Source organism: Oryza brachyantha, chromosome 4 (genome assembly GCF_000231095.2).
Source record: "Oryza brachyantha chromosome 4, ObraRS2, whole genome shotgun sequence".
In the NCBI taxonomy this organism is placed as follows: Eukaryota; Viridiplantae; Streptophyta; class Magnoliopsida; order Poales; family Poaceae; genus Oryza; species Oryza brachyantha.
Genome location: NC_023166.2, coordinates 6,132,219 through 6,154,771, shown reverse-complemented (window position 1 = coordinate 6,154,771; position 22,553 = coordinate 6,132,219). Strand labels below are relative to the sequence as shown.

Here is a 22,553-nt window from a genome sequence, read left to right as displayed (position 1 = left end):
CGTCTGCTAACTGATCCAACTTTCTTATGTGCTCGTGTTCTAAAAGCTACTATCTCCATTTTATAATGTAAGACTTTCTAGTGTATCCTAAATTCACATATATATAAACAATATACATTGGTTAATAGATGAATCTAAGCATAACTAAAACGTTCTTACATTATGAAACGGATGGAGTAAATATTACCCGGATGTGTCATGTTTGGAGGCTAGAGCACGGTCGGGTATCTCATATACATGGCGCAACATTTTAATGGGGCTGGACTTGGTGAAGAAAGGGATGGTGTGCAGGGTTGGTGATGGACACGATATCAGAGTTTGGGATGACCCCTGGATCCCTAGAGGGTCGACAAGAAAGCCAATCACACCAAAGGGAAGGAATTTGATAACAAGAGTGGCTGATTTAATTGACCCAATTACAAATACTTGGGATCATGAGCTGTTATGTCAGACATTTTGGGATGAAGATGTGCGAGTAATAGAATCCATCACAGTACACGTAGATATGGAAGACGTCATTGCCTGGCATTTTGATATAAAGGGGCGTTTTTCGGTCCGGTCAGCATACAAGGTATAGGTTGAAGATATAGACAAAACAAGCAGAGGAGGGGGCATCAACATCTGCAGGAGTCGGGGAGAATGAGAAGATGTGGAAGAAGTTGTGGAATATCCCATGTCTGAATAAAATCAAACATTTCATCTGGTGGTTTGCTCACAATAGCTTGGCTTTGAGGAAAAATCTGAATAGGAGAGGAATGGAGCTAGATGCTAAGTGTGTTGTTTGCAACAGGTCAGATGAAGATGGCAGCCATCTGTTCTTTAAGTGCAAAGATGTTAAACGGGTATGGCGAGCTTTGAACATGGAGAATGTCCGAGTTGCACTAAAAGAGTGTTGCTCAGCCTATGAGGTGGTCGATAGGTTATTGCAGCTAGAGAAGGAGGAGTTATGCATGGCATCAACTATGTTATGGCACTTGGCAGGAGAGGAATCGAATCAGAGAAGGGGAACGACATCGCGATGCGGGGTTTGTCGGTAGCGGCATTCTCTCTTTCACAATGGAAATGCTGAAATTGTCGAACAAGGAACAGTGCAGGCAGAGGAAATCGGTTTAAAGATGGGAGAAGCCAGTGGGGGGATGCTGAAAATAAATTGTGATGGAGCTTTCACATCAGAAAATGGCAATAGAGGATGGGGCTATATCATCCGAGATGCGGCCAGGGAAGTAGTCCAAGCAGGAAGGGGAGATTGTCTCTCCTGTCAAGTGCTTTCCAAGTAGAATTGGCGGCATGTTTGCAAGGAAGTAGAGTAGCAGTAGATCTCGGGATAGCACACATTTGCTTGGAGACGGATGCGAGCACTATCAAACAAGCACTTCAGATGGAGGATTACGCTTATCTAGCAACGGAGGATGGATGTGAGAGCTCAAACATTTCCTCTGTTCAAATTTTGCTTCTTTTTGTATTAGTTATAAATCCCGTGAGTGTAATAGGGTAGCCCATGGCTTAGCTGCGATGGGAACACTTTGCCCAGCCGATGCTGAACCTGTTCTCTCAGCCATCCCAGATGGGATTTGGCAGCTAGTAGCAGAGGATATCTCGGCTTCAGTTTGTGTGACTCAAAAAAAAAAGGTCCATAAAATTGGAGGATCCAGCAAATAGTTCAATGCCAGGTTGGAATGAAATGTATGATTTTATAGGATACTTACTGGAGCCAATACAGTTTAGACAAAAATTTGTGGGGGTAAAACTACACCATTCCAATAAACAGGATAAACAAGACTCGCATATAAAAGTTAAAACAAGTTGATGGTAACTTCCATGACGGATAAACAAATATTGTATGCAATCTTACGCTCAATCAGAACTAATATGGGATCGAGCTGCATGCATCCGTTGTTGTACCTTTCTGATGGTGAACACAGGTCAGGAGAAGAGGTGCATCGAATTGTCACCGGTTACCACTTTATAAACAAATATTTACAGTTTCCGGAATCCTAACAGTTAAAAGAGGTACACAATCATGGATGTTTTCAGATATTTGCAGGAGGTACACAATCATGGATGTTTTCAGATATTTGCAGGAAAAACTTGACAGAACCAACGTGCAATATAAACATGTTACACTGATCGTAAAAAAGCTATGGATGCATCATATCTTTCAATATGGAACAGCCATCGGAGTGGCTTGTTGTGTTTCTTCTATGTATGAATGTTGCTTCACGATGGGGCAATTTGCCAGTAAATGACAATTACGAACTGCAAAATGGCATATTTGTCCTTGTCAGATTAGGAAATTGAATAAAGTAAATTCTGTGCAATGTATATCCCAAGCATATTATGCCTACCAAAATCGTTCTTCACCATAGGGAATTGCAGAGAAATATCAACCGAGTTTTGCTGAATCATGTCTTCCTGTTGTTTGCAAAGAACATCCTGGAGAGAAGAAATCGTGGTCTCAGGAGGCCTGGACGAAAAATTCGAAGCTTGGTAGCTCGCTCGGCTCATGACCGACTCGGCTCGATCAGCTCGGCTCGTTACTAACGAGTCGAGCCGAGCCAGTATTTTAGCTCGTTTGTGCTATCTAGCCAACTCGAGCTGGCTCGCCCACGGCTCACAAGCCAAACGAGCTTAAAAATATGCCCCTAGGAAATAGGCCCAGTGGCCCAAACAGCTTAAGAAGAAAACCTAATTAGCCATTCAGCCCCCACCTACCATGTCGCCCCGTCCCCCTCCCCACCGCCGCCCCCGTCGCCCCTTCCCCGCTGCCATCGCCTCACCGGCGCCGCCGCCGTCGCCCCACCGCCGCCGCCCCCTCCCCGCCACAACCCGTCGTCCCCCTCCTCGACGTCCCCCTCCCCGACGCCGCCCCCCGTCACCCCCTTCACCAGCGCCGCTGCCGTCGCCTCCCTTCCCGCCGCTATCGCCCCACCGCCGTCCATGTCGTCCCGCTCCCCACTGCCGCCCCCATCGCCCCCTCACCACCGCAGCCCGTCATCCCCCTCCCTGCCACCGCCCCCCTCACCCCCCCTCACCAGCACCGCCACCGTCGTCTCCCTCCCCGTCGATGTCGCCGCACTGCCGCCACCCATGTCGCCCCCCTCACCGCCGTAGCCTCAGTCGTCCCCCTCCCCGACGTCGCCGCCCGAGGCCATCGGAGTCGTCCACATGCATGTTCTATGATTGCAGAGCTTCAAGCCGGTTTTGGTACTCAAAAACCGAACCCATGCGCCGACATGCCATGAGTTCACCGAGCGGGTTGGAGCGCAAAGGTGGCCCGAAGCGGGTATTGAGGAGCTCGGTGAAGAGCCGCCATGGTGGTGTGCCTTTGTCGCGCTGGATCTACATGTACCACAACTGGGCGCCTGCCTCAAGGTTGTACGAAGCCATCCATACATTTTCCTCCTCGGGGATGCGTTGTTGGCGGAAGTAGGATTCGCACCGATTGGTGAGCGCCATGGGATCCAATTTGCCATCAAACTTGGGGAAGTCCATCTTCTGGAAACGCGGCGGCCGGTCGTGATGGTGTTCGCCCGAGTGTGGTCCTCGTGGAGCGCATGCCTAAACTCACACCTTATCTTGTCATGTGGGACCGCCATTATAGGCGACGATCAGGCGCCCAAGATAGGGCGTGAGTTTAGGCATGCGCTCAGCATGCATGGAAAGCTAGATTCAAGGAGTTTGTTTCGTTAGTTAATTAGTTTATTTCCTTAGTTATTCAGGGAGTTTGTTTCCTTAGTTTATTTCCTTTAGTTATTTGGGCCGCGTGCCTATATATAAGATGTAATCGGCACTCTTGAGAATTAAGCAAGAAATAATACTTTTACTCTCTCCCCTTTCACCATCGGGCAGCCAGGCAAAAACCCCGACGCCGCTCCGGCCGAGGCTACGAGTTACGTGGCCAAGGTCCCGCCGTCTTGGGCAGTGAGCGGCGGCATAATGGAGGGGAAGGGTGCAAAGGCAGTGGGCAGCGGCGATGTAGTGGAGGGAGTAAGCGCGGAAGCAGTGGATGGCGGCGGCGCAGGTGAGACGGATTGGCTAGAACGTGAACCAGGTTGTCAAGGGCGTCAACAACCTGAATAATAGAAAAGTGCCACTAGCAGAACTAGAAGAAATGAAGAATAGCATCCAGAAATAAAGAAATGGCATTGAATAGAAGATGAATACATAAGAGTAAAATACATTACAGGTCCCTAAACTTGACCAACTGATTCACTTAGAGCATCCCCAACAATTCATCCATCTCATCCACTATCCTAAAAATAGAGGATGAAAGGTAAAGATTGAGCTCCAACAGAACATCTATCTCATTCTTTATTTTTAGATGTCATCCATATTTAGAGAGAGAAACTCTATATTTGGATGTTCTCTCCATCCTCCAAAGAAATATGGAGAATGTCATATATGGAAAATCTGGTGGAGTACAAAGAGATATAAAGGATGAAACTGTTTTAGATGATCATTCAAATGAAGATATGGATGATCAAATTTAGATGATCTGTTAGGGATGCTCTTAGGTCCAAAGACTCAGACTACAGTTTAAGTTTCCTAGACTTGTCTAAACCGTTCACTATAGGTCCAGTCTCGCTCTCGCCCCACATCACCTCCATGCCTCTATGGTAGCCAAACAGTGCCAGGATGGACAGGAGTGTACCAACATGAACAACCCGACCGTGTGCCCCCTTTTTGCTCACCTAAACATTTGCAAATAACCCCCTGCTAGCTCTCCCGTTCATAGTTTTTAAACCCCACAGGAAACCACGAGAAGCCCCCATGGCTGCAGCACACAGTCCTATGAATAGAACATGACCTATCACCACAAAGAAATCTAAGCATGAAGCTACTGCTGCAAAGAAGTGAATGGAGACATCAGACATTGAAATATTTATGTTGTACCTACAGACTACAGTACCATAGCTATACTTTGATTTGTAGGCATTCATACAGATGGTTCACATCCATCTATTAATGTTAACGATGTAAATCATACCCTTTAAAGGATCTAACTGCAAAATCCCCACCTAGAAATGGCATCAAAATTACTGTAGTTAGTTTGTCCACCCTGGCACTGGACGTGGCAGTGTGGGGTGAAGTTGGACCTCCAGCAAATGGTTTAGACAAATTTAAGGACCTCAAACAGCATATTAGAAGTCCGTGACTTAAATAACAAGCCAAACAAGTTTAGGGGCTGACGGTGTATTTTTACTCAATGCATAAATGTAAAAGACCAGAGCACAAAGCTGCAGAAGGCAAAAGAATACTATTGGCACAATCAGGGCCTGGCAGCCTGCAACTGAGATAAGGGTATCTAACAAAAGGTGTTTCTACTATCTACCTTGCTACTTTTATGCCTCAATACTTGGATAAAACATGTGTGAGTTTATCCCTTAAAATGATTTTCACCATTTCTGAAGACAAGGACTGTTCATTTCCCAAACGAGCATTACATTTCTATGGGCATATTTCTGATAAATATTCCTATTTTTGCTAACACTAAAGCAAAGCTGATAGAAAACAAATCATCAGGTACTCTGCTATCTATGATAGAAATGGAAAATTGAAAAGCATGTATCACTGCAGTCCACTTACAGAGAATTCTGTGTCTTCAATTTGTTTGGTGTCGAGTACCATAGTTCTGTATGAAACACTATACTGTTGAGTATAGTGATGCATGGCTTAGTTTCCCAAGCTGTGATCTTCCAACTAGCTGCACACAGGATCCAATCAACTGCTTTAAGAAAACATCAACTCCATTATTCAACAGATTAGCACATTCAATTGAGACCTGCTGCTTCTGCAATTTTTTTCATCCTCTTACTCAGTGGCATAGTATCACCTAACTTGCCTAGTTCATAACAACTGACAGAGCTATCATTTGAAGGGACAGAAACAATGGCCAAGGGTTTCGGAATCCCACCAAAACTAAGAGGGGAAAATTTAATCCCCAGTGGAGCTCGCACTGGACCGTGAATACGGTGTATCTTCAGATCACTAGAATTTGGAACACCATTTTCCCTAATAACAGTTTTTCCCTCCTGCTCAATGGTCAATGATATATTCTCTGACATGCTGGTTTGAAACACTACCATTGTTCCAAACAGGAGGAAGCGAATGTTCTGAATTAGTAACATCTCCTGTCAGCTTAGGTACATCAACTGCTGGTGGATCATTTGCACGGCATGCATTGTGGTGATTGTGCAATGGGAGGTTCTCACGGCCAAGTGACACGAGGCAGAGCTTATCAAATTCATTTTGTTCAGCTTCGATGATAAGAACCTCTCTAGATGCTGAAAGTACTTATTTGCTCGCCCTGGACCAATCCTCTTAATAATGTTTGATTTATCTCACGAAGGTCAATACGAGTGCTCTGTCTCCCGCCGTGGATGATGGTGCTGGTTGCACTGATGTTGGTGTAGAGGACGGCATCTCTTAGCCAAGATATGCCATGTAAATATAATTGGAACACAACGTAGAATCTCAACAAAATCTCCTAGTAGAGTAACCCTCCAACCCGACCCCTCTTAGTATAAAGCAAGCCACGAAATGTACTGCAGTGAACAAATATCTGATTAGGAAAATAGAATACATAAAATAATAAGAATAAAAATAAAATGCCAGTAGCACATGGGATTATCCCAGAACAGTGAATCGGTGAAGAAATTTCTCTCAGAATGATAAAACACCAGATGCTTTCTCCTTTCATAATGGAGTGAATACTAAAGATAGTTGCTCAACCAGAATAAAGGAAAGACAGTAGAGGCTACTCCGTAGCTTTGGTCATCACAATATAATTCACTTTAGAAGAAAAAGGTCATTATATTAAACTATTTGGCTAATAAAGCCTATAAGTATGATTCCAGGTAAGGGCTTGATTCTCCCTAAAATGTGATTACAGGTCTCCCCTCCTGCAGCTCATACCATTTTAAGTACCCAACTCAGCAAATCATTCACAAATTCTGTAAGGAAATTGAGACTGCTCGAAACATTTATAAATAAATTGAAGACGTCCTTATGGGCCAACAACAAGGGCCAGGGCCTTGCTTAAAACTATCCTTGAGCTTCCTACATGTAAAAGTTCAAAGAAACTTTGGAGATATAGGAAAGGATAATGCCATAGCAAATAAAATTTTAGAAAAAAGAAAAGTAGTATGCTCTTGGAAAATATGATATTGATAAACAGCAACAATGAATGGTCAAGTGGAAAAATCACTATTCGTTACTGTATTTATCTTTCAAGAACAATCGAGTTTGAGTTTGACCCTGAAATTATAAATGGACACAGCATTTGGTGTACTTAAAATACGTTGATGGATGAGTTCATCTCCTCATAAGCCTTGCTGCAATTAGCTTCCATCTCTACCATATTCCCCAAAAATTGACCAATTTTCTCATCTTGCCTTAGCTTAGCATCCCTCAATTCCGCTTGTAACATACGCAATGCTTCATCCCATTCCCAGGTGATCTCCAAGACCTCCAATGGGCTTGACATTTTGTCGAACAGGTGGTGGCCACTGCATTGATGGAAACTCTCATTACCCCAATCTCCCTCTTCTTGGCATTGTTGCATTCCCAGCACCTCCATGACAAGAATCCCAGTGAACCGAACGACTCTGATGCTAGATTGCTCACAACCTTCTTCTCTAGTCTCAACACCAAACTCATGTAACAACCATCCAGTACAAGAGAGAATATGGAGAGGATACAAGTGGCTATGGAATGGAGGATTGGAGAAAAGAGGAAAGTATTCGACAAGGAACCAAACCCGGCCTCCAGGTCGCCGCCGGCGTTCGTCTGGCCGCCGTGAGTGGCCTGCCGCCGTCTGGTGTTTCTTCTCCCTTCCAGGTGTGTAGCAATTGTTTCTGAGTGGGCCAAGGCCAGCCTATATAGGCCCAAGTCCGTAACACCTGAGACCTCCGATCAGCATCCAGCGGCCCACATCCTCCGCTCCTAGTGTTCATCGTCTTCCTCGAGCGTCCCCTCTCTGCTTCCAAACGACGCCGCCGAGATGGCGCCCCTCAACTTCAGCTACCGACCGCCGGACCTCGCCGAGCTCCGCCGCCTCGTGGCCGTTCCCCCCTCCTCCCTCCCGCTTCGCGGGCGCGTCGGGGAGAAGGGAAGAAAAACACGAGGTCATTCAGCAATGCAGTACGGCCACTACGGCCTGAGTTTTCTGAATCCTTCCAGTTCTTTCCAATCATGGCCATGGACATCAGAGTCGGATTCCGACTTGGAGTCGGATTCCGACTTGGAGTCGGAGTCGCCGCTTCATAAAAAGAACGGCTTCATTTCACCAGCGGCCAATCCTTTCATTCCATCGTCTCCTCCACATCTCTTCGTTCTTGATTAATTCTTGATTCGGCGACTCGAGGTATTGCCTCCATGGCAACCGCCGTCGGGAACGGCGGTTCGGTGCGGATGATGGTCAGCTACCTCGGCGAGATCGTCCAGGGCGACCACGGGCCAGGTGGCGGCAGGGCAGAGGCGGCGCCGTACTACGCCGGGGGCGTCCACCGCGTCGTCAAGGTCGCCCTGTCCGAGCGGCTGGCCGGCCTCCGCGCGAGGATGGCGGCGCTCGCCGGCTTCTCGGACGTACGCATCCGGTACGCGCTCCCGGGTGAGGGTCTCGCCCGGCTCCGCGACGTGGCGGACGACTGCGACCTGTGGGGCCTCGTCTCCCTGCTGCTCTACTACCAGGAGGCGTCCGACGCCGGCCGCGTCAGGGTCTTTCTCTTCGGCGTCGACTCGTCCTCGTCGCTGCCCCGCGGTGCGTCTTCGCCATCGCTGCCGACGACGTCGGGTGGCGCGTACGGGGGCCGCGAGCACGCCATCGCCGTCCAGGTCAAGGTCAGCTATGCCGGGGAGATGATCCAGCGTGAACCTGGAGCAGAGGGGCAGGCGGCGGCGGCGTACTACTCCGGGGGGATTCACCGGATCGTCAGGGTCGGCCTCTCCGAGCGCCTCGCCGACCTCCGCCCGCGGCTGGCGGCGCTGGCGGGCCTCCCCGACGTCTCGATCCGGTACGCGCTCCCGGAGGAAGAGGGCCTCGGCTGCCTCCGCAACGTGGCGAGCGACAGCGACCTCTGGACCCTCGTGTCGCTGCTCTTCTTCCACGAGGCGATCACCGACGCTAGGCCCAAGCATGGCCGCATACGCGTGTTCCTCTCCGGCGCCGACGCCCCTGCGGCGCCGCTCCTCGGGAGGAGCTGCTCGTCGCCATTCCTGCCAGCTTTGGTGGAGGAACACGAGGACGACGTGGCGGCTGCAGCTTCGCCGCCAGATGTTTCCAGCGTCAGCACCATCCCTTCCGTGACCCAGGGGATGCGGCAGAGCGTGTCGTCGCCGGAGCTGCTGACGCCGCCGCCGTCGGGCTCGAACAACACGGCCACGCCCACGCCCGTGGCCGTGGCCGCTCCAGGAGACAGCGCCGGGAGCAAGGACGACCTGGCGGCCGTGGTGTGGGTGCCGGCGGCGACGGTGTTGATCCCCGTGTACTGCTGCTACCTGGTGGATTGCCCTCGTGTGTTCGTGTCGCATTGAAACCAAACGGCTTGTAATTCAAAGATTATATTATTCTTTTAGGAGTAATTAGTTTGTAATCAAGGTTAGTTGTACGTAAATTGTAGAGTAATTGACTGTAAATGAGTTATCATGAGAGGAATTATCTCATCGTGTATTCAGCAGCAGTATTGATATTATGACAAGGAATGAAAATGGTCCTAAAGAGTCGGAAAACTCTATTCTATTTTTTATGTTTTTATATTTTTGTTTGGAAACAACGCTACAGACGGAAACAGAAATATTGTCGGAATTCCAGAAACAGAATCACTAAAATGAAATATATGGATATTGATCGATAGGCAAAAATACGTGTCGAAAAAACGATATATAGTAGTATATATTCAGCATGAGAATAAGTATACGATAATACCACTTTATACTTTCACTTATATCAATTGGTACTATACTAAGTATATACTAAGTATAGAGGACCGGAGAGAAATGATTGTTTAGGGTTGTTAGTAAGTTAGATGGGCTAAGGGGCTGGGTTGTGGCTGTGCGACTTAGGTAGGCTAGAGTTTGTGAGCTTTTGGAAATTTTTAAAAATTTTTGGCTCAATGCAAAATTATGACAAAACGTTAAAAAATATCGCAATGTTATTGCACTTCTATAACGACATTGTTATAATTGTACAGTACCAATGTACATATTTTATAGCAACATAGAGTTATTACTACATAAAAGATGCAACAGTAGCATTAGTGTATACTAATACAAATCTTATAGATATTTTTTAAAATTTCAAACTTAAACAACTTTATCTCTCATCTCATATATTATTTTTAAAAAAACTTTTGTATCTCATTGTTAGAAAAATGCTTTAAAAGTTGATTCCTCATGAGTATATTTCGACGTTGTTATTGTAAATTAGCCATCATGTTACTGTATTTTTACCTTCGAATTACTGCACAATTCATGTGAGACAAGGAGTGAACTTAGGTACACCATACACATGAAGGAAGACCCTAAGGGGGTTTGACACATGGGGAAAATACTTTGACCAGCCTTTGAATAAGATGGGGTGGTTTTGGGTGGAAGAGAGGGGTATATAATAACTTATACTAACAAGAAGAGTGCACGTATTAGTCCTATTATATCTATATCTATACTATTATAAAAAGAAATAACAATTTTGCCAAAATTTCGTCCGTCATCTGTATATGCGTATTATTTTTTGTAACGTATTCGCATTCCGCTAACAATTCGCGCAGCGATTGATGGTCCACGGCCACTGCGTCGCTAGGTCGCGGGCTGTGCCCCGCGCCGTGGCGGCGGCCCGTGTGCCGCGCCCTCGCCTGAGTGGGTTGCACCCACGCTGTTACCTACTGGCCTCCATGCTGTGCGTCAGGCAGGCCGTTCTAGCAAAACAACTTTTTTTTTCTTTCATTCATCTATAAATTGCTTTATTTATATTTATATTTAGCACTCGGCAAACCTTAGCTGAAACATATACGTAATGTGAGGTTGATTCATATAACATGGTTTATATAATCTCAGTCCACCTAGACTCCCAGAGTGTGGCGCTCACAGAGTCTAGCACAGCCTTGATGGACAAAATCACCATAAACATTATTTAGTACCGAAAAATAATTAGTTATAAATACAATGATCTATGATTTAAATCCGATGGACAAATTTTTCCACCATAAAAAACATAACCAATTGGCATAGACCGTGTTCTATTTCTATCATTGTTGTCTGCATAGGTTAGGATTGTGTTTCCCATAGTACTTATATACATTTAGAGTTATTTTTATTTGTACCTATATATATATATACACACACACACACACACACAAATTATGCATGTAAACTTTATATATATACACACACATACATACAAATCAAAGAAATAAAATTACATATAAAAAATAATAGATATAAACTTAATATATTAAAAATCTTTATACATGTAAATTTTATACACATAAAGATTAATAAAACTATTTGTAAAATAAAGAAACATCACACCTTGCATCAATGCACTGGGCAAGCCCAACAAATCGTTACGCTGGCGGCCCAACAAGCCCCCGTGGGCCATGTTAGCGCCCCCTCCCCGAGGGTGCAGTCGCTAAATAGACTTTTTGGCCATGTTGTGCATGTGCGACTTAGGTAGGCTAGTGTTTTGTGGGCTTTCGGAAATTTTTTAAAATTTCCGGCCCAATACGGAATTCTGACAAAACGTTCAGAAAAAATACATTATTGTTGTCGCACAATTTCAACGTTTTTATTTTCATTTCCAAAAGTTTCTGTTACCGGCCAAAACCAGTGGCAGCTAACACCTAGATATGAGGGAACAAGTATAGCTTAAACCGTGACAACTGACAGTTGATCCTAGTACGGTAATCTCTCGTCTTTTCGTTTTTATTTATACTTATATCTAAAATTTTGATTTTTCAATCTTAAATTTAGAGTTAATTTTAGGATTTTTTTCATCATAGTTTACTTTTCAAACTTTTTTAAGATTGACAAGAACACGTAAATGAAAATTTTATTTAAACTAATATGTTGTTTTTGTTTTTTCAAAAAAAAATCAATAACTGATAAACTTGCAAGATTTGAGTGTATATCTTTCTTCTCCTTTTTGGCAATAACTGCTGCATCTCTGATGCATAAATACAGTCCATAATGTTGGAGGATCCAACAAATAGTTCAATGCCAGGTTGGAATGAAATGTAGGATATTTACTGGAGCCAATACAGTTCAGACAAAAATTTGTGGGGGGTAAAACTACACATAATTTCAATAAACAGGATAAACAAGAGTCGGAGATAAAAGTTAAAACAAGTTGATGGTAGCTTCCATGACGGATAAACACATATTTTATGCAATCTTATGCTTAATCAGAACTAACATGGGATCGAGTTGCACGCACCTTAGATGGTGCCATCTGTTGTTGTACCTTTCTGACGGTGAACACAGGTCAGGAGAAGAGCTGCATCGAATTGTCACCAGTTACCGCTCACCAATCTTATAAACAAATATTTATGGTTTCTGGAGTGCTAACAGTTAAAAGAGGTACACAATCATGGATGTTTTCAGATATTTGCAGGAAAAACTTGACAGAACCAACGTGCAATATATACATGTTACACTCATGGTACAAAAGCAATGGATGCATCATATCTTTCAATATGGAACAGCCATCGGAGTGGCTTATTGTGTTTCTTCTATATATGAAAGTTGCTTCACGAGGGGGCAATTTGCCAGTAAATGACAATTGCGAGCTGCACAATGGAATATTTGTCCCTGCCAGGTTTGGAAATTGAATAAAATAAATTCTGTACAATGTATATCCCAAGCATATTATGCCTACCAAAATCGTTGTTCTCATAGGGAATCGCAGAGAAATATCAACCGAGTTTTGTTGAATCATGTCTTCCTGTTGTTTGCAGAGAACATCCTGGAGAGAAGAAATCGTGGATCCTGACTTTCAGTCCTGGAGGTAACTCATTTACAAAATTCACATCGTCAGCATGGATTCCTTGAAGCTTGAAAGAATGTTGGCAGACATATTAGGTTTTATAAGCAGTGTTCTTTACCTTATACGTTGTACATCAAAAGTTCAAAACAGGCAGAGGGCATGTGTACAGACATTCCACATAGCATGAGGTATTTCCTTCAATAGTTCGTAATTAATGAACATGAGTCTCAAGAAAAACAACACGCTCTAAAATTAAATGTAATATCATATATGTTTCTAAAGCGTAACAACTACTACCTCCGTCCCATAATATAAAGGATATTAGCTACACAAATACATCACCAAAATCCCCTATATTTTGGGATGGAGGCAGTACAATGCATTTTTTACCACAGTAGAGAAAACAAAACACATCAAAGGGGCAATGGATATGCAAGTTCCAAATGTCCGAAATTCAATATTATATGATCTGCAAAGCTGGACTTACCTTAGTTTTTTTTTTTTTGTGGGGGGTTGCAAAAGAGGGATGACAGACGATGAGCCTAAGCCAAAGTCCCCAAAAAGGATTCATATACAGAACTAAAAATAAAAACTATTCATATACAGAACTAAAAATAAAAACTATTCATATACAGAACTAAAAATAAAAACTATTCATATACAGAACTAAAAATAAAAACTACTGCCCCAGGACAAAAAGAAAATCTGTTGTAGATTAGTTTTGGCCCACTATTAGGTAGAGATATAATTCACAACGCGTTGCGCTCTCACATTTTTTAACAAATTGAGGTACTTAATTGAAGTAAACAAATTACGGTCTTACAAAAATAAAACAAATCAGAACTACACAGTCCACTGACAGAAATGAAGAAAAGAAAGGCATGCGCAGATAACTTTCAAGCTTAAACAATGAGATGCCTAAGCAAATATGGATAACACGGAAAGGGTAAGAAGCTTGTTTTCAATGACTGAATACATTTTTACGAAAAAATCAGCCCTCAGAAGAAAAATAGGTCATGACTTAGTTTTTGTTCACCAAATCATTTTGTTGTGATACTGAGGGTGTGCATGGTGAAACTTCACAAAGATAACAAGCCTTTCTGCGGTAACTGTATCAGCAGCAATAGTAATGGAACTGTCAAAATTATGACTAGCAAATTACATCTGAATAGCACATGGCACTGCCGACCTTAATAAATCATAAATTTAGTAACTTTCACCTTGAAGCCACTGCAGTATATAAATGGAGAACTGACACAGTTGTATGATCTATTATTACGGTGCTGGTTTTTGTCCATTAGATCTATGCTACAAAAATATTGAATGGATCCCTCCAATTCTACAGAACTTCTTCTCTTGTTATTTGATGTAGCTGCTTTTAGATTCTGAAAGGACCATCCTTCCTTTATGAAAATGTCCAGTTAAAAACAGAAAAGTGCCACTAGCAGAACTAGAAGAAGAAGAATAACATCCAGAAATAAGAAACGGCGTTGAACAGAAGATGAATACATAAGAGTAAAATACACTACAGGTCCCTATACTTGACCAACTGATTCACTTAGGTCCGAAAACTCAGACTGCAGAAGTTTCCTAAATTTGTCCAAACCATTCACTAGAGGTCCAGTCTCGCCCCACATCACCTCCATGCCTCCGTGGTAGCCGAACAGTGCCAGGATGGACAGGAGTGCACTGACATGAACAATCCAACCACGTGCCCCCTTTTTGCTCACCTAAACATTTGCAGATAACCCCCCGCTAGCTCTCCCGTTCATAGTTTTTCATCCCCACAGGAAACCACGAGAAGCCCCCATGGCTGCAGCACAGTCCTATATATAGAACACGAGCTATCACCACAAAGAAATCTAAGCATGATGCTACTTCTGCAAAGAAGTGAATGGAGACATTGAAATATTTATGTTGTACCTACAGTACCATAGCTATACTTCCATTTTTAGGCATTCATACAGTTGGTTCACATCCATCTATTAACGTGACTAACGTAAAATCATACCCTTTAAAGGGTCTAACTGCAAAATCCCCAGCTAGAAATGGCATCAAAATTACCGTAGTTTGTCCACCCTGGCACTGGACGTGGCAGTGTGGGGTGAAGTTGGACCTCCAGTAAATGGTTTAGACAAATTTGAGGACCTCAAACTGCATATTAGAAGTCCGTGACTTAAATAACAGGCCAAACAAGTTTAGGGGCTGTTGACATGTTTTTATTAAATGCATAAATGAGCAAGACCACAGTACAGAGCTGCAGAAGGGAAAAGAATATTATTGGCACAATCAGGGCCTGGCGGCCTGCAACTGAGATAAGGGTATCTAACAAAAGGTGTTTCTACTATCTACCTTGCAACTTTTATGCCTCAAAACTTGGATAAAACATGTGTCAGTTTATCCCTTAATATGATTTTCACTATTTCTGAAGAGAAGGATTGTTCATTTCCCAAACGAGCATTACATTTCTATGCGCATATTTCTGATAAATATTCCTATTTTTGCTAACACTAAAGCAAAACTGGTAGAAAACAAATCATCAGCTACTCTGCTACTTGATAGAAATGGAAAATTGAAAAGCATGTATCACTGCAGTCCACTTACAGAGAATTCTGTGTCATGGCTCTTCAATTTGTTTGGTGTCGAGTACCATAGTTCTGTATGAAGCACTAATGCCTCGTTACTGTTGAGTATAGGCACACAATGGATTGGTCCTACTCTAAATAGTACAGGCTCCGGTAGATAAGCAGATCTTGCTTAGTCCGACAGGTTGCCCTGAAGACGAGACAGCAGCATGTCAGCATACTGTACAAAGTTCACCTGTATTTTCCACCACTCAGCAATAAGGACCTGGATAAATAAATCATGAAGGCACACCATCAAGTCCATACAATCTTGAAAGGGCAAAAGGTCCAACTTGCTCCATCCAATCAGTCATATGAATTAATCTTCTCATGTACAAATGATGCATTAACCCCAAGAAGATGTGGACTTAGCTCTGACACAGTTTTTAAGTCTTGTATCGAGATTGAGTTAGGGCCCGCGGGAACAATGATACCCTGTCCGTGCACATGATTTTTCAGTGATATACCATTTATTAGCTTACGGGACAACTGCTGCTTTAGTGATGCATGGTTTAGTTTCCCAAGCTGTGATCTTGTTCCAACTAGCTGCACACAAGATCCAATCAACTGCTTTAAGAAAACATCAACTCCATTATTCAACAGATTAGCACATTCAACTGAGACCCCTTCCAAACCTGCTGCTTCTGCAATTTTTTCCATCCTCTTACTCAGTGGCATAGTATCACATAACTCACCAAGTTCATAGCAACTAACAGAGCTATCATTTGAAGGGACAGAAGAGGGTTTCTGAATCCCACCAAAACTAACAGGGGAAAATTTAATCCCCAGTGGAGCTCGCACTGGACCTTGAATACGGTGTATATTTTCACTTCCCAAGCTTTCACCATATGATATAGCAGAAGGGTCATTGCTGTGGGGGGGCTCATGAAAATGTGGTGGCACCTTTTCAAAATGCGATCGCTTGGAACGTGACTCAGCATGCTCACCATTCTGAACCTGTTGGCGTCTCTTCAGATCACTAGAATTTGGAACACCATTTTCCCTAACAACAGTTTTTCCCTCCTGCTCAAGGGTCAATGATATATTGTCTCTGACATGCTGGTTTGAAACACTACCATTGTTCCAAACAAGAGGAAGCGAATGTTCTGAATTAGTAACATCTCCTGTCAGCTTAGGCACATCAACTGCTGGTGGACCATTTGCACGGCATGCATTGTGGAGGATAGAACGGATGAGGTGATTGTGCAATGGGAGGTTTTCACGGCCAAGTGACACGAGGCAGAGCTTATCAAATTCATTTTTGTTCAACTTCGATGATAAGAACCTCTCTAGATGCTGAAAGTACTTATTTGCTCGCCCTGGACCAATCCTCTTAATAATGTTTGACTTTATCTCACGAAGGTCAATACGAGTTCTCTGTCCTACTGTGGATGATGGTAATGGTTGCACAGTTGGTGCTGGTTGCACTGATGTGGGTGTAGAGGACGGCATCTCTTAGCAAAGATATGCCATGTAAATATAATTGGAACACAACGTAGAATCTCAACAAAATCTCCTAGTAGAGTAACCCTCCAACCCGACCCCTCTTAGTATAAAGCAAGCCACGAAATGTACTGCAGTGAACAAATATCTGATTAGGAAAATAGAATACATAAAATAATAAGAATAAAAATAAAATGCCAGTAGCACATGGGATTATCCCAGAACAGTGAATCAGTGAAGAAATTTCTCTCAGAATGATAAAACACCAGATGCTTTCTCCTTTCATAATGGAGTGAACACTAAAGATAGTTGCTCAACCAGAATAAAAGGAAAGACAGTAGAGGCTACTCCGTAGCTTTGGTCATCACAATATAATTCACTTTAGAAGAAAAAGGTCATTATATTAAACTATTTGGCTAATAAAGCCTATAAGTATGAATTCCAGGTAAGGGCTTGATTCTCCCTAAAATGTGATTACAGGTCTCCCCTCCTGCAGCTCATACCATTTTAAGTACCCAACTCAGCAAATCATTCACAAATTCTGTAAGGAAATTGAGACTGCTCGAAACATTTTATAAATAAATTGAAGACGTCCTTATGGGCCAACAACAAGGGCCAGGGCCTTGCTTAAAACTATCCTTGAGCTTCCTACATGTAAAAGTTCAAAGAAACTTTGGAGATATAGGAAAGGATAATGCCATAGCAAATAAAATTTTAGAAAAAAGAAAAGGAGTATGCTCTTGGAAAATATGATATTGATAAACAGCAACAATGAATGGTCAAGTAGAAAAATCACTATTCATTACTGTATTTATCTTTCAAGCACAATCGAGTTTGAGTGTTTGACCCTGAAATTATAAATGGACACAGCATTTGTTGTACCTAAATCGCAAAATTTTGATAACCTTTACACGTGACAAGCATGGAGGTAGCATCATATGAGTTAAGCACCAAACATCTCCTAGATGCATACTTCCAAACCAATAAAATGTGAAATGGGGTTGGGAAGGAGAGAGTGAGGGACAAGAGCTTGATGAGAGGGACTGACTGCCACAATTTTTTTACCAAGGCTATTCAGTATTTGGTAAAGCCAAATCTTCGTAAAATTAAACTTAATTTCAGTAAAATGTGTCAATGCCTTTTCAGGAGAAATAGTTTTGTAAATAGTACGCAATTCCTCAGTATGTTCAACCTTGTAGATTTGTGTTGGCAAACCTGAATGTGTGTCAGACGATTGTGAGGACATTAAAATCATTTAGTGGTAGCTTATGGAAAAGATTTAGAAAGCCTATTAAACTAACAAAATGCAATTGCAATGCGTAATTGGGAAAAATATTTTTCTGATAAAATGAGATAAATAAAAAAATCCACCACAATAGGAGGTTTGAGAATAATTGAAATACCCAAACCAGATACAGCTCAGGAAAAAATACATGTCAAAAGGCATTTGACACCAAATTTTGTGCAACACTCATCAGCATAAACAATTTGAGAAACCAACCATGAAGAAACAATATGAAATGCCCAGGTCAACAGTAATCTGAGAGTGCAACTTCCAAACAAAACCTAAAACAGAATAACACAAACACAAGTCTCCCCACTCTAAGTATGCTACTTTTGTAGACACTGCACAAAATTCAAGCTTGGCAGTTAACTCTCCTCGTGTGAGCGAAGCCTACCAGAAACTCCTGACCCAGAAACCATAGAAAAAATAACGGAGACCAACTGTCACCTGAGCAAGATCACACAACGTTGTGCTTGTGCCTACAAAACAAGAAAAGAAAATCTCCAACTGAGATCCATCAAGGTCTCCTTCACTCCAACCCGTCTTCTCCTGACTCCAACAAGTGAGCTGAGGCACGCTTTGCACTGAATCAATCAAACTATTGTAACCTCAAACAAACAGATATCCGAAATCACGAGCTCAACCGAGTGACTGAGCTAGCTACGGACAATAGTCACAGTTCAAATTTTATCTCCAATCTAGACTAACCCAAGCTGCTCTGATCCAATTACCCCATCACCTCAATCCAAACGGCATAGAAAAAAAAACTAGGGTTTCGCACCAAATTCAAACTCCCAAGCTCATGCCGACCCACGGGAGCGAAGCAGCATCCCCAAAACGAACGAATCCACACCACATCCTCGACCGGACGAGCAAACCCGCGCCCACGCCCGCAGCACCGCGCGCGCGCAGCAGCTCAAACCGAATCCCAGCACCCACGCGCCTCCCCCCCCCCCCCCTCCCCCGCTCTGATCCAATCCGGACGACCCCAATTCCGGCGTCCCGCCCCCGAATTCGAACTCCCCGGCGCCCGAATCGCCGCAACGGAACCGCGCCACTCGCCGGAGCCGCCGCCATTGCCGCCCGCTGGGTGCGCGCGCGGGTGGTGCACGGGATCGAGGCACGGATGGGGACACGGGCGCGCGAAGGCAGGACAAACCTCACGCCGCCGCCGCCGCTGCTGCTGCTTACGCCTCTTCCCGCGCGGCCTATCCCCCTCCGAACGCGGAGGCCGGGGGGGCAGTAGTGCGGGAAAGCGATCACCTCCCGGCCGCTGCTGCTGACGCGACGCTGCTGCCTTTCCCGCTGCCTCCCGAGGCGCTGCTGCCTTCGTCGTCGGGGGTGGGGGTGCTTCGGTTGCCGCGGCAGCGGAGGGGGGGGGTAAGCTAGCCCGGCCTCGCGCGGCGGAGGACGGCGGCCGCGGCGGGGGACGGAGACGGAGGTGGAGGTTGCTGGCTGCTGTGTTGTGTTGTGTTGGTTGCGCGTGTCTGGGCTTTGTTCGGCTTCTCGGCTCGTGTAGTTTGCGTGCAGTGTGCAGGTCTCGATGTTGTTTCTCCTGTGCTGACCTCCTCCTCCTCCACCGTGCTCCTCTTGACTCTCTCTCTTTCTTAGCTGTAGCATTTTTAAAAAAACTGCTCCGGTAAGAAGCTATTCTAAACAGTTCTGATAATCTATAATTACATATTATGAAAAATAAACTAAGAAGGAAAAAGTTGAGTTTTAGAGTTTTTCTAATTTTCACAATACATGATCTGTTTGGGAAGTTTTTTCTAGCGGCAACTTTTTCCAAAACTTGCTTTTGCCAGAAACTGCCCCAAACGGTTCACAACTTCTGAGAATCTGTAGTTACAGATTCTGAAAAATGAACTAAGAAGCCAGAAGTTGTGTTTCAGAGTATTTTCAGATTCTTAGAATCTAGCTACCAAACAGCTGCTTCTTACGATCTAAAAACTCCTTAAATAGACCGGTAGTTGCTTCTCAGAATCTAAAGCCCACGAAATAGACCCTACACGTGGTTTGGTTCACGGTTTATTGAGATTAAGCATAAACGAAATTGTATATTTATAATTAAAACATAATTTATAAGTAAAATTATTATGTATATGTTCTTAATTATTTAAAAATAAAGGCTAAAAAATAAACTATGGTAAAAAAGCCTCAAAATCAACCCCAAATTTAAGTTCTAAAATTTAAATTTTAGTTTATAAGCATAGTCATAAGCTAAAAGATAAAAGATGGAGGGAAACTTCTCCTGTCCTCTAGAAAAACAATCATTGTTACTATGTACTTCCTTCGTGGCTTCGTTCTATTTTATAAGATTTTATATGCTTACTTTTGATCAGATTTATTTATTAGCATTCGTATGAATCTATATGCAACATAGATAATGTTATATTCTTATCATATTCTTAGTTTCTCTCGACTTAGATTGGTATCACTTCTACTGTCTAAAACCGGAGTCATTCGTTCTTGGCTGCCACTCTTCTTGCGTAGCACGCCCACCCATAGCAAAAATAGAAACTTTACCTAGAGTTTGTACGATTTAGCCCATTTTCAAAACTTTTTTGCAAATAAACACATGGAAAACAAATCCTAAAATGGACCCTTTTTCACTACCAAAGATGTTGGTTCCCATCGCAAGTAGCCATGCAATTTTGCACATGCACATAAAGTATATGTGTATAGTTAGTTCCATCCCAAACCGTCGTGCAATTTCACAGTGTGCATATGCACATCCTATATCAATGGTCAATAGAACATAGAAACATAGTCAATCACAGTAAAAAGTGACACATATAGTCCATCACAGTAGGTTTTGACACGAATAGTGTTGATATCAAAAATTGACAGTCGATGATTTTAATTCGGTTATTTGATTTGGGAAAAGCCTAACTACATATTTTTGTCTTGTATTTAATTAAATTCAGTTCGTGGTGACTAACGATGGTATTTATGAGTTTATCTAAGATTAATATTTATGCAAAATGATATATTGTCATATATACTAGACGAGGTGCAGAGTTCGAAGTTTGAAAGGTGAATCACCCCCAATATTTTTTTATAAAAGAAGAAGCTCAAGAACAAGTGCCACACGATGATGTTGGAGCGGAAGGAGACCCTCGCATGCCACATTTTATTTTTCCTATTTAACTTCTTTTGCGTAGATCAATAATGTATAATTCTTAATATAATTAATATGGAACCAAGCCAAAGACCAGGCACCCTATATATATGGGTTAAGGTCGATTGGAAAAAGAACAATCACAATCAATCGATTCATAATTTTATCGTATTTTCTTTTACTGTTGCACTTTCCTTTTCCTGGTTTTCTCTGTTCTATCGATCTGGCATTGGCGATTGCCATCGTTCCCATGCCATCCCGCCGGCGGCAATACGCATCGTAGCAGCAGCAGCAGCAGCAGCAGATACGTGTGCACCGGCGCCGGAGGGACGTGTTGTGCCTGTCTACTTCCTGCTGTCTCCTACCGTGCTGCATCCATGCATGCATCGATACCACCCAAAGGGAGTCACAAGCAGCAGCAGTAGTTAGGCAATTTTCTTCCGTGGAAATCATTAGTCGCACGCATCAATCGCACCAGAGATTTTTTGTTGACAACACATAGTTCATCACAAATTATTTGCCACATATAATCCATCACAAATAGTTCACAATTCATTAGAAAGCATAACGAGCCAAGAACTATAGATATGAAGCCTCATTGATCACCTACAGTGCTGGTGTAAATTGTGTCCGCCCTATGAGTGTAACTATAAATTGTAATGTTGGTTTTAGATGAAGCAAATAACGAGATTCAAATAGACTAACATGTTCCAAACAAAATACCTTATGGTTTTCCGACGAATACAACGAGTGTTAAGATTGTGTTGGCTAAGATGGCTGGGGTGCATCATGCCATCTCTTCATCATCGTTGTTGTCTGGTGCAGTCCTCATCATCATCGCCATTGTCGTCTGCTTCACCCTCCTCTTCATCATCACTTGGTGGAGATGCTCTATCTATTTTGTCCCACGAGAGGAAGATGCCCCCTCCTTCTTGGTGTTGTGTTCTTGTCATGCTAGGATGTGTGGATTGAGAGATTAGTGTCAGGAGTTGACGAGATGAAAACATCATCACCACTAGCCTGACATCCTAGTCTAGATGCCATCTTCATCATTATCTGCATATCGTCTTTAAGAAAAGGGAAACCATGGTGGTCTTAGAT

The 22,553-nt window shown here is 43.2% G+C and overlaps 2 protein-coding genes across 9 annotated transcripts; one reads left to right on the top strand and one right to left on the bottom strand.

Annotated features, from left to right (window-relative positions):
• Positions 1 to 1,945: 1,945 nt before the first annotated feature.
• Positions 1,946 to 19,869, bottom strand: LOC102717977. 8 transcript variants are annotated; one of them, XR_005811559.1, is made up of 8 exons: positions 19,491 to 19,869; positions 15,584 to 17,177; positions 13,098 to 13,174; positions 12,872 to 12,994; positions 12,431 to 12,490; positions 5,587 to 6,545; positions 2,346 to 2,433; positions 1,946 to 2,256 (listed from the first exon to the last, which is right to left on the bottom strand). XR_005811559.1 is itself a non-coding variant. In XM_040522995.1 (2 exons), exon 2 carries the CDS (start codon positions 17,053 to 17,055, stop codon positions 15,910 to 15,912), a length of 1,146 nt encoding a protein of 381 aa, XP_040378929.1. In that variant the 5' UTR covers positions 17,056 to 17,177; positions 19,491 to 19,869; the 3' UTR covers positions 15,406 to 15,909. The 8 variants fall into 8 exon arrangements, 1 of the variants encoding a protein (XP_040378929.1); XR_005811562.1 differs by lacking the exon at positions 2,346 to 2,433; XR_005811561.1 differs by lacking the exons at positions 1,946 to 2,256; positions 2,346 to 2,433 and having other exon boundaries at positions 5,428 to 6,545.
• Positions 8,377 to 9,534, top strand: LOC102707581. Its single transcript, XM_040523040.1, has one exon. It carries the CDS (start codon positions 8,377 to 8,379, stop codon positions 9,532 to 9,534), a length of 1,158 nt encoding a protein of 385 aa, XP_040378974.1.
• Positions 19,870 to 22,553: the final 2,684 nt, after the last annotated feature.

Excerpts from the sequence above, each read along its gene's own strand:
- LOC102707581 (XM_040523040.1), top strand. The coding sequence starts at position 8,377 with ATGGCAACCGCCGTCGGGAACGGCGGTTCGGTGCGGATGATGGTCAGC.
- LOC102717977 (XM_040522995.1), bottom strand. The coding sequence starts at position 17,055 with ATGCCGTCCTCTACACCCACATCAGTGCAACCAGCACCAACTGTGCAA.